Raw genomic sequence first — 12,560 nt, forward strand, 5'->3', positions numbered from 1 at the left:
ACTGGACTTTACTATGGTTCTACATACAGTATCTGTATTGATAGTCCATACTGGGCTTTATTATGGTTCTACATACAGTATCTGTATTGATAGTCCATACTGGGCTTTACTATGGTTCTACATACAGTATCTGTACCTGGAGGGTTTCTGCTCACATATTCCTTTATCTCCACAACTTTATCTGATTCTCTCTCTCCCACTTCCCTTCATGTATTTAAAAGGAAATGACTGGTATATGTAAACTCCCTCTACTCCATGTCAACACCAATCCAATGCTTTTACATTTGTGAGGAGTAGAGAAGGAAATCTACACTTCAGGAGGAAGGAGAGATTATTGGGACGTCCCATGGAGAGATGATAGAGGGATGTGAAAGAGGAGAGAGGTAATGGTTGTACTCCCCCATGGAGAGATGATAGATGGATGTGAAAGAGGAGAGAGGTAATGGTTGTACTCCCCCATGGAGAGATGATAGAGGGATGTGAAAGAGGAGAGAGGTAATGGTTGTACTCCCCCATGGAGAGATGATAGAGGGATGTGAAAGAGGAGAGAGGTAATGGTTGTACTCCCTCATGGAGAGATCATAGAGGGATGTGAAAGAGGAGAGAGGTAATGGTTGTACTCCCCCATGGAGAGATGATAGAGGGATGTGAAAGAGGAGAGAGGTAATGGTTGTACTCCTCCATGGAGAGATGATAGAGGGATGTGAAAGAGGAGAGAGGTAATGGTTGTACTCCCTCATGGAGAGATGATAGAGGGATGTGAAAGAGGAGAGAGGTAATGGTTGTCTCACAGAGTCTATTCACTCCTTCCCATGATGGCCATTTCTATAGACCAGGAAGAGTTGTGTTAAGACAGTGAAATCAGAGCTACAAACAATATGGGATATAAACTATGAAGTGATTTGTAAACTTTCAATGTATTCCTCTGGGTGGCCTGTTGAGTTCTGTTGCTAGATGGAGTTCTATCAGCCTGGTGAGTTCTGTTCCTAGATGGAGTTCTATCAGCCTGGTGAGTTCTGTTGCTAGATGGAGTTCTATCAGCCTGGTGAGTTCTGTTCCTAGATGGAGTTCTATCAGCCTGGTGAGTTCTGTTCCTAGATGGAGTTCTATCAGCCTGGTGAGTTCTGTTCCTAGATGGAGTTCTATCAGCCTGGTGAGTTCTGTTCCTAGATGGAGTTCTATCAGCCTGGTGAGTTCTGTTCCTAGATGGAGTTCTATCAGCCTGGTGAGTTCTGTTCCTAGATGGAGTTCTATCAGCCTGTTGAGTTCTGTTCCTAGATGGAGTTCTATCAGCCTGGTGAGTTCTGTTCCTAGATGGAGTTCTATCAGCCTGGTGAGTTCTGTTGCTAGATGGAGTTCTATCAGCCTGGTGAGTTCTGTTGCTAGATGGAGTTCTATCAGCCTGGTGAGTTCTGTTCCTAGATGGAGTTCTATCAGCCTGGTGAGTTCTGTTCCTAGATGGAGTTCTATCAGCCTGGTGAGTTCTGTTGCTAGATGGAGTTCTATCAGCCTGGTGAGTTCTGTTCCTAGATGGAGTTCTATCAGCCTGGTGAGTTCTCTTCCTAGATGGAGTTCTATCAGAGTGGATGAACTCTGTATATGGGTCACAGTGAGGTCAATCACTTTGTACCTGAACACTTATAGCAACAACAACCACAGCAGAGAATTTGGCTGAGTCTACAGCTGTTGCAATAGGCAGGCAGGCAGGCAGGCAGATGTTGTTTACTATGACAGTAATAACCACACTGTAATGTAAAGTATTACCTCATTCTCAATGATCAGTCAATACATACAGTATTCATTTCAACTACAGAACATTGTATCACTATCAAATCAATAATTATAATATGTACTTCATAGAAACTGTTAACCTTTATATATTCTAACAACTCACATTTGTTAGATTTATTCCATATTAAGGGCCCTAACCTAGGAACTAAAATATTAGTCTCCTTCTCGATGTTACATGCAGTTCTCTCTCTCCCTCCCTCTAACCCCTCCCTCTCTCACTCCCTTCCTCTAACCCCACCCCTCTGGCAGAACCAGGAAGTCCCTCCCCTTCGCAAACTATTTTCTGAGGAAACGAAACTGATCTGAGTCTCTGTGTTGTCTGTCTGTGTGAGAGTGAACAACTGTCCAAATGGCTCAGCAGGGAGTTCTGCAGGACCAGGACCAGTTCTGTTGTTCTGTCTGTCTGGATCTACTGAAGGAGCCGGTCACTACTGCCTGTGGACACAATTACTGTAGAATCTGTATTGAGGGCTGCTGGGATCAGGATGTTCTGAAAGGGGTCTATAGCTGTCCTCAGTGCAGAGAGACCTTCACTCCAAGGCCTAATCTGAGGAAAAATAACATGTTGGCTGATATGGTGGAGAAACTGAAGAAGACAGGACTCCAGGCTGCTCCCCCTCCTGCTCTATGCTATGCTGGACCTGGAGATGTGGCGTGTGATGTCTGTACTGGGACCAGAAAGCAGAAAGCCCTCATGTCCTGTCTGGCGTGTCTGGCCTCTTACTGTGAGACTCACCTCCAACCTCACTACGAATCTCCTGCTTTCAAGAAGCACAAGCTGGTCAAAGCCACCACACAACTACAGGAGAAGATCTGCTCTCATCATGACAAACTGCTGGAGGTTTACTGTCGTACCGATCAGCAGTGTATCTGTTATCTGTGTACAATGGATGAACATAAAGGCCATGATACAGTATCAGCTGCAGCAGAGAGGACTGAGAAACAGGTAAGACCAGAACAACTTGTTTGTGACTGTCTGACAAAGAATTAAAGATACAGTAGGAACTAAGGCTGTTTGAATATGAGATCATTCAAATGAAATGGATCCACAAATATGAACACAAACCTTGAGTATATAGATATGTTAACCCAGATTCTCCAAATGTATCACCATTTTCTAATGTCAAACACTATTATCATTCTGAATCCTCTTTTATGAGTCCAAAGTTCAGTCTCAACCCCTTGATACATGTAGGCCTACCATAAAAATTATAATAATTCACATAGCAACATAATATAATATTGTAAAAGGACTTCCTCAGGATTGTAGACCTTCCTCTCTATGGGTCCTATATCACATTACTATACATTGATCTGCTGGACAAATAAAGCTTGATAGGTCATTGAAGAGTGATTCTCCACAGAGGCAGCTGGGGATGAGTCAGCAGAAGGTCCAGCAGAGATTCCAGAAGAGAGAGAAGGAGCTGAAGGAGCTCCAACAGGCTGTGGAGTCTCTCAAGGTGAGTATTGTTGACCAGAGGAGACACACCATTTCACATCTCTCCTCCAGTCAGAGAGAGGGAGAGAGGTAGAGAGGTCCCTATCCAATCCCACTGACCCCACCGTTGAGAACAGGCTGTCTGGACCCCTTTCAGAGAATAGACTGCTTAATGTAACTGACGGGATATGAACCCAGGTCTACCGTGGGATAAACCAACATCCTGACCATTACACCAAGAGGACATTCCCTATTGGGCCGACACTGATTTAGAAGTCGCAGGCGGGGCTACCTCATCACATAACCATGACTAACCATGACTGACTCATGTCCCCTATACATTAACATGGATCTCTCTCTCTCTCTCAATACAATTCAAAGGGCTTTATTGGCATGGGAAACATATGTTTACATATGAACAGAAATGAACAGTGAACATTACACTCACAAAAGTTTCAAAGGAAGAGACATTTCAAATGTTATAATTCAATTGGAAAACAGAGTTTTTTTGTGGTTTCACGGTGGGTGGGACTATCAATATTTGTTTGTGTTTCTTCTGACCAGAGAGAGTGGGCGCTCCGTGTCACGCAACTTGGGTCAAGATCTGTTTCTTGTTTTGCTCTTAGGAACAGGGCACCATTGAAAGGAGTGATTTCTGGGGTAGCGTTAGTGTGGAGGTGGAGCAATTGAAGTTGAAGGCTCTTGGTGTTTGTGATGCCCACCGTTTGGTGTGAAGCAGACCAGGTGGGGAGCGTGGTGAAACAGAGGAGTCACTGTCAGCGTTTGAGTCTTTACTCGACAAAGTCATGTTAGGATATATCAGTTATCCTGTTAGAGTCTTTGTGTTGAATCCACTGAGCTGTTTCAGGTGCAACGTTTATGGTCATGTTGCAGCACTTTGTAGGAGGGAGATTCCAGGATGTGGGAAGTGTGCAGGAGGTCATGGGATAGAGGACTGTGTAGTTTCGGTGGATAAAGTTGTGTCAACTGTAGGGGTACACATGTTGCTGGGGATCAGAGGTGTCTGGTGAGAGAGAGGCAGGTTGAGGTGGCTAGAGTCAGAGTAGTGCAGAAGGTGTCGTATGCTGAGGCAGTGAAGAAAGTAGAGGAGGATGGGTCAAGGGTGATGATCCTGAGAGGATCCCTGTGAGTAGTAGATCTGTTCCAGCACAGAGGAATTGGCCAACGAGTGATATATGCTTCAGTAAGGTTGGCTTCTTAGAGTTCAAAGCAATGGTTATCAACTGTACCTCAGAAATGGAATGTAAATCACAGACAATATATGTTGTGGTGGCAGCTGCAGAGAAGTATTTGGTCATATGAGATTTGACTTCAGAAGAGTTCCAGGGTGTGTTGAGTGGTGGTGTCCCGTCCTCCCAGGTAATTGGCATGGTGCAGGAGCAGATAGGGTCAAAGTAGTGGAATGGGGTAGTGGGTTTTTAATGAGTGTAGGGTTAGTTGGCATGGTGCAGGAGCAGATAGGGTCAAAGTAGTGGAATGGGGTAGTGGGTTTTTAATGAGTGTAGGGTTAGTTGGCATGGTGCAGGAGCAGATAGGGTCAAAGTAATGGAATGGGGTAGTGGGTTTTTAATGAGTGTAGGGTTAGTTGGCATGGTGCAGGAGCAGATAGGGTCAAAGTAGTGGAATGGGGTAGTGGGTTTTTAATGAGTGTAGGGTTAGTTGTCATGATGCAGGAGCGGATAGGGTCAAAGTAGTGGAATGGGGTAGTGGGTTTTTAATGAGTGTAGGGTTAGTTGGCATGGTGCAGGAGCAGATAGGGTCAAAGTAGTGGAATGGGGTAGTGGGTTTTTAATGAGTGTAGGGTTAGTTGGAAGGGTGTTGTTTTACTTGAAAAAATATGAAATGTTCCTTTTCCCATTTTGTATCACAAAGTAAAATAGATTTATATTATAGTCCAGTTGGGGGCGATAATACAACATATTGGATGCCAACCGCCGTTAAACTCCAAAGAAGAAGAAACGTTTTATTATGTCTATTTACAGTGTTGTAACGATGTCTCTCTCTCTCATTCCATCACTTTCGTGGTAGTTGGTTGTGTGGGTCTCTGGTTATGAATGGGGTGCTGACAGACAATCGTTGATGGATATTTATTGAGCTCTGATCAGGACGACAATTGATTACGGGTGTATAGTTTATGGAACAGCGGCAAACACTTAAGCTGGACAGAATCCAGTATATAGCTTTAAGGATATGTATTGGTGCATTTAAATCAACATCTGTATGTGTCTTACTAGTGGAGGCAGGTGAGATGCCTTTGGGTATACGGCGTAATAAATTGTCATTAGCATCCCACTGCTACTGTTCTAGATGACTGTTGGGAATATACTAGTAGACAAGGCAGTGGTTTTGGTTAAACAGTTGTAGGTATCAATGTTATTATGGAGAAATGAGAGAATGGGTGTAGTAGTGCGATTCTTGCTGGGTCCCAGCACATTCAGGTGTGGAAGGGAATGAAATTGTAGACCAGTTAGCTAAAAGAGCTTTAAAACAAGATATAATATATATTAATGTTCCACAGGGTAGAGGTGAGGACAAATGTAAGATCAGAGACATTTTGATAGATGTGTGGCAGAAGAGATGGGACTCTGAGCACAAGGGACGGCATTTATATGTCCTCTAAAGGTTGGTGGACCAAGGTTCAAAGGTCAGATTAGGAAGGAAGAGGTGGTGTTTACTCAATTGTGTTTAGGACATTGTATATTGAACTGGTCCTTACATCTGGTTGGCAGCATGTGAATGGTTTGTGTCTGGAGGGTATTGTCAATGAAGAGGTGGAGCATGTGTTGTTATATTGTTGTAAGGATGTTGAAGAGAGGGAAAGATTGAAGTGTAGGGTCATTGAGGTTGGATGGGGTTGGGGGGTTTGGAAGGGATTTGGGGGATGGGGGAGGGTCTATTAGAAGTTAGTAGGGCTCTTTTTTATTTTCTCAGAAGTACTGAGTTAGATAGGAGGATTTAGAAATGGTGTAAACCGTGATTGAACACACTCCAGCACAGTAGGTGGCGCCATGCACCTTTAACGTTGATTTGCGGACCGCCATTATATCATAGAAGAAGAAGGTGTTGTGGTTCCTGAGGAGGGCTACTATTCTTTTTGCGTATTTTCCAAATGTATTTTGTAGTTGTTAAGGGTTTATTTGTTAGTTTCCACTGTTTATCGGTTAGAGTTGAGGGGGGAGTAGGGTAGTTTGTTTGGGAGGTGTGATGTCCTCAACCGAGTGGAGAAGAAACGCTGTCTCTTCAGGTGCGTTCTGGAGAATGGTGTGGAGGAATTATTGATCATGGTCGGTGAACAGGTGGGAGAGGAACATATACACTCTGTATCCAGAATGAACAAGGCGGTGGTTGTGGTAATGTAAAAGGTGAGTCTTGTTGCCAGGCTAGTTACCAGTATGATTTATGTGAGGGGTGTGTTGGTGCTGATTTCAACAAGAGTAGTGGTGTCTAATCTGCCTCCGTTTATTACGGACGAACAGATCCGTAAAGAGTTGGTTCGTTTTGGTCCATTTCCAAGTGGTTTTCTGAACTAAATTCAAGGTTAAACAGGGGAGGGGTGGTACACAGGGTTTGTTAGCACAGATAGTGTGGACATTTTTTACAAATAATTTCTGATGAAACTATCCGCCAAGGAGCCCAGTGATATAATATTAGCATATGTCCCAGCTGTTTGCTGTGGTTTTGAAGTAATTCTCTTCCAGCCCACGTTAACCTTGTAGGTTTACCTCAGGTAACTTATTGTTAACTAGGTTACAGCTACTTGGTGAGGAAGCTCACTGTTCACCTGGTTACATGTTGTAGTGACCTACAGTGTTAGTGAGTAGAACAGATGGTTGGTGCAAAGACATCAAACGTTAAACATGTTTAAACAGATTTTATTTCAGAAAAAGGTTTAAAACCTAAACAAAACGTATGTCCCTGTCCTCTTTTTCAAGATGTGTCCGATTTAAACAGATTTGTTGTTTCTAAATGGCTGCTGGGTAATATGATAATCGTTGAAATCTGTTGGTTCGTAGGCATCAAATAGAGAGATTGCTGCGCAGGTTCACTGAGTTGTAAACCTAATGGATAGGTGGAGCTCATTGATTTGTAGCTCTGACTCAGTTGCTACCTCAGATTATGAGCCTATCAAGTGTGGTGAATGAGGTATGTAGTACCCACAGAAGACCACAGGGAGGAGCAAGAGAGATATAAACCCATACAGTTTTTCTCTTTAAATACCCTGAACCTAACAATCAATCAAATGTATTTATGAAGCCCTTTTTACATCAGCAGATGTCACAAAGTGCTGTACAGAAACTCTAACCCTACGTATAACCTATTTTAGCCTGAACCCTAATTCTAGGGTAGGGTAGCCTACAACTATTTTAGTAATAATATTATGTTAGTAAATACCGTTTTAGTACTAAATAACATTTGTTATTTTTTAAATAAAACCTATGTAAGCATTTGCTTTTTATTAGTTATTTTATTATTTTTATTATTGCAAGGCAGAACACTTGATAAACAAGACTCATTTGTTTTATATGTTAAATGTGGTTTGAACTGGGTGACATAGTAACCTCTATGTGAAAGTCCAGCAATTGGCGTGGGACAGGTGGGGCAGGTTTGAGACTGATCTCTCTAATTAAATACACTTTATTTCTCAGCTGCCTCACCAATGTCTTTACGTGAATTAATAACTTTTAATTGGTAAATATTTCCAATAGATGGCAGCATAAGACCACGTAGCATCAGTTATAGGCTACAAGGAGCAATATGATTGACATAAAATAGCATGCAACCAAAGACAATGTCCCATGATTTTCTAAAATGGTCACTCATTACTTTACAGTTAGCTATATATCTGTCTGTCTCTCGCTCTGTCTCTCTCTCTCTGTCTCGCTCTGTCTCTCTCTCTCTCTGTCTCTCTGTCTCTCTCTCTCTCTCTTAACAGCGCTCTGCACAGGCAGCAGTGGAGGACAGTGATCAGATCTTTACTGAGCTGATCCGCTCCATTGAGAGAAGGAGCTCTGAGGTGAAGGAGCTGATCAGAGCCCAAGAGAAGACTCAAGTGAGTGAAGCTGAAGGACTCCTGGAGCAACTGAAGCAGGAGATAGCTGAGCTGAGGAAGAGAAGCACTGAGCTGGAGCAGCTCTCACACACAGAGGATCACATCCATTTCCTCCAGGTAACTAAACTGTCTTGTTACATGTGATATGAAATTAACTTAATGTGAAACTATTCATCTCAATCATTATGTTGTCCTGTCTGTCTCTCTGTCCCTCTCTCTTTCTGTCCCTCTTTGTCCCTCTGTCCCTCTCTCTCTCTGTCCCTCTCTCTCTCTGTCCCTCTCTCTCTCTGTCCCTCTCTCTCTCTGTCCCTCTCTCTCTCTGTCCCTCTCTCTCTGTCCCTCTCTGTCTGTCCCTCTCTGTCTGTGTCCCTCTCTGTCTGTGTCCCTCTCTCTGTCTGTGTCCCTCTCTCTGTCTGTGTCCCTCTCTCTGTCTGTGTCCCTCTCTCTGTCTGTGTCCCTCTCTCTGTCTGTGTCCCTCTCTCTGTCTGTGTCCCTCTCTCTGTCTGTGTCCCTCTCTCTGTCTGTGTCCCTCTCTCTGTCTGTGTCCCTCTCTCTGTCTGTGTCCCTCGCTCTGTCTGTGTCCCTCGCTCTGTCTGTGTCCCTCGCTCTGTCTCTGTCCCTCACTCTGTCTCTGTCCCTTTCTGTCCCTCTTTGTCCCTCTTTGTCCGTCTCTCTCTTTGTCGCTCTTTGTCCCTCTCTCTCTCTGTCCCTCTCTCTCTGTCCCCCTCTCTCTGTCCCTCTCTCTGTCCCTCTCTCTCTCTCTGTGTCCCCCTCTCTCTCTCTGTGTCCCCCTCTCTCTCTCTGTGTCCCCCTCTCTCTCTCTCTGTGTCCCCCTCTCTCTCTCTCTGTGTCCCCCTCTCTCTCTCTGTGTCCCCCTCTCTCTCTCTGTGTCCCCCCTCTCTCTCTCTGTGTCCCCCCTCTCTCTCTCTGTGTCCCCCTCTCTCTCTCTGTGTCCCCCCTCTCTCTCTCTGTGTCCCCCTCTCTCTCTCTCTGTCCCTCTCTCTCTTTGTCCCTATTTGTCCCTCTCTTTGTCCCTCTTTGTCCCTCTCTCTGTGTCTCTCTGTGTCCCTCTCTCTGTGTCCCTCTCTCTGTGTCCCTCTCTCTGTGTCCCTCTCTCTGTGTCCCTCTCTCTCTGTCCCTCTCTCTCTGTCCCTCTTTGTCCCTCTCTCTCTTTGTCCCTCTTTGTCCCTCTCTCTCTTTGTCCCTCTTTGTCCCTCTCTCTCTTTGTCCATCTTTGTCCCTCTCTTTGTTTGTCCGTCTTTGTCCCTCTCTCTGTCCCTCTCTCTCTGTGTACCTGTCTCTGTCACCTCTCTTTGTGTCCCCCTGTCTCTCTGTGTCCCCCTGTCTCTCTGTGTCCCCCTCTCTCTCTGTGCCCCCCTCTCTCTCTGTCCCTCTCTCTGTCCCCATCTCTCTCCCTCTCTCTGTCCCCATCTCTGTCCCCATGTCTCTCCCTATCTCTGTCCCCATCTCTGTCCCCATGTCTCTCCCTATCTCTGTCCCCATGTCTCTCCCTATCTCTGTCCCCATGTCTCTCCCTATCTCTGTCCCCATCTCTCTCCCTATCTCTGTCCCCATCTCTCTCCCTCTCTCTGTCCCCATCTCTCCCTCTCTGTCCCTCTCCCTCTTTGTCCCTCTTTGTCCCTCCCTCTTTGTCCCTCTCTGTCTCTCTCCCTCTCTCTGTCCCCATCTCTCCCTCTCTGTCCCTCTCTCTCTTTGTCCCTCTCTCATTGTCCCTCTTTGTCTCTCTTTGTCCCTCTCTCATTGTCCCTCTTTGTCCCTCTCTCTCTTTGTCCCTCTCTCTCTTTGTCCCTCTCTCTCTTTGTCCCTCTTTGTCCCTCTCCCTCTGTCCCCCTCCGTGTCCCTTTCTCTCTGTGTCCCTCTCTGTCTCTCTCTGTCCCTTTCTCTCTCTCTGTGTCCCCCTCTCTCTCTGTGTCCCTCTCTGTCTCTCTCTCTCTCTCTCTCTCTGTGTCCCCCTCTCTCTCTGTGTCCCCCTCTCTCTCTGTGTCCCTCTCTGTCTCTCTCTCTGTGTCCCCCTCTCTCTCTGTCCCTCTCTTTCTGTGTCCCTCTCTCTCTCTGTGTCCCCCCTCTCTCTCTGTGTCCCCCTCTCTCTCTGTGTCCCTCTCTCTCTGTGTCCCCCTCTTTCTGTGTCCCTCTCTTTCTGTGTCCCTCTCTCTCTCTGTGTCCCCCTCTCTCTCTGTGTCCCCCTCTCTCTCTGTGTGTCCCCCTCTCTCTCTGTCCGTCCCTCTCGCTGTCCCTCTCGCTGTCCATCTCTCTTTTTGTCCCTCTTTGTCCCTCTCTCTCTCTCTCTCTCTCTCTCTCTCTCTCTCTCTCTCTCTCTCTCTCTCTCTCTGAAGAGTTATCAGTCTCTCTCCAGTATCAGTGTATCTTCAGACTTACCCAGCATCGTTGTCCGTCCTCTTCAGTATTTTGGAGATGTGAGTAAGACTGTGTCTGAACTGAGAGAGAAACTAGAAGACTTCCTTAAAGGAGAATGGACCAAGATCTCCACTACAGGTGTGTTGAAAACAATAAGAACATCAACTTTAGACCATTGAAAGTTCCCTACTAGTCATATACATGTGGAATATGGTATGATGATAACATTCCCTCTCTCTGTCAATGTGTTTGTGTGTCTGTAGTGAATATAGTGGAGGTTGGACTGCCTCCAGAGCCCAAGACCAGAGAACAGTTGTTACAATGTGAGTCTCTTTATTGTGAAGTAACTAACAGTCTCTTTTTACTGACACTCCTAACAATCCCTCTAGAAATATATAGCAATAGTAGATCTAATCAAAGACTGGGTATCTATCTGACTCCTCATATTTCTCTGATTTGATCTCTGCTGTGCTCTAATCAAAGACAGGGTAGATACAGTATCTGACTTAACTTATTGTGCTGACTCCCCTCATTGGTCTCTGCTCTGCTCTTCTCCCAGATTCCTGTCAGCTCACACTGGACCCAAACACAGCACGCACACACCTCTCTCTGTCTGAAGGGAACAGAAAGGTGACCAGTACAGACCAAGTCCAACCATATCCTGACCATCCAGACAGGTTCACCAACTGGTACCAGGTTCTGTGTAGAGAGGGTCTGTCTGGACGCTGTTACTGGGAGGTGGAGTGGACTAGGGACAGGGTTGAAACAGCAGTCTCATATAAAGACATCAGCAGAACAGGGTCAGATAGTGCATTTGGAAACAATAACAAGTCCTGGAGTTTACAGTGCTGTAGTGGTGGTTATTGTTTCATACACAATAATGTTGAGACTAAAGTATCAGGCCCTCAGTCCTCCAGAGTAGGAGTGTACCTGGATCACAAGGCAGGTACTCTGTCCTTCTACAGTGTCTCTGACACAATGACCCTCCTCCACAGAGTCCAGACCACATTCACTCAGCCCCTCTATCCTGGGTTTATGCTTACTGGTACTGCTGAGCTGGTTAAACTGTAGTAGGGTCCACATAGATACTAGTCATGCTGGTGTAGTCTATAGCTGAGCTGGTTAAACTGTAGTAGGGTCCACATAGATACTAGTCATGCTGGTGTAGTCTATAGCTGAGCTGGTTAAACTGTAGTAGGGTCCACATAGATACTAGTCATGCTGGTGTAGTCTATAGCTGAGCTGGTTAAACTGTAGTAGGGTCCACATAGATACTAGTCATGCTGGTGTAGTCTATAGCTGAGCTGGTTAAACTGTAGTAGGGTCCACATAGATACTAGTCATGCTGGTGTAGTCTATAGCTGAGCTGGTTAAACTGTAGTAGGGTCCACATAGATACTAGTCATGCTGGTGTAGTCTATAGCTGAGCTGGTTAAACTGTAGTAGGGTCCACATAGATACTAGTCATGCTGGTGTAGTCTATAGCTGAGCTGGTTAAACTGTAGTAGGGTCCACATAGATACTAGTCATGCTGGTGTAGTCTATAGCTGAGCTGGTTAAACTGTAGTAGGGTCCACATAGATACTAGTCATGCTGGTGTAGTCTATAGCTGAGCTGGTTAAACTGTAGTAGGGTCCACATAGATACTAGTCATGCTGGTGTAGTCTATAGCTGAGCTGGTTAAACTGTAGTAGGGTCCACATAGATACTAGTCATGCTGGTGTAGTCTATAGCTGAGCTGGTTAAACTGTAGTAGGGTCCACATAGATACTAGTCATGCTGGTGTAGTCTATAGCTGAGCTGGTTAAACTGTAGTAGGGTCCACATAGATACTAGTCATGCTGGTGTAGTCTATAGCTGAGCTGGTTAAACTGTAGTAGGGTC

At 45.3% G+C, this 12,560-nt stretch overlaps 1 protein-coding gene across 1 annotated transcript; it reads left to right on the forward strand.

The window, feature by feature from the left end:
• Positions 1 to 582: 582 nt before the first annotated feature.
• Positions 583 to 11,832, forward strand: LOC123729857 (tripartite motif-containing protein 16). The gene is made up of 6 exons (XM_045706323.1): positions 583 to 2,737; positions 3,156 to 3,251; positions 8,184 to 8,417; positions 10,655 to 10,814; positions 10,940 to 10,999; positions 11,236 to 11,832. The coding sequence occupies exons 1-6, from the start codon at positions 2,141 to 2,143 to the stop codon at positions 11,745 to 11,747; spliced, it is 1,659 nt and encodes a 552-aa protein (XP_045562279.1). The 5' UTR covers positions 583 to 2,140; the 3' UTR covers positions 11,748 to 11,832.
• Positions 11,833 to 12,560: the final 728 nt, after the last annotated feature.

This window comes from Salmo salar, chromosome ssa23, assembly GCF_905237065.1.
Source record: "Salmo salar chromosome ssa23, Ssal_v3.1, whole genome shotgun sequence".
Classification (NCBI taxonomy): Eukaryota; Metazoa; Chordata; class Actinopteri; order Salmoniformes; family Salmonidae; genus Salmo; species Salmo salar.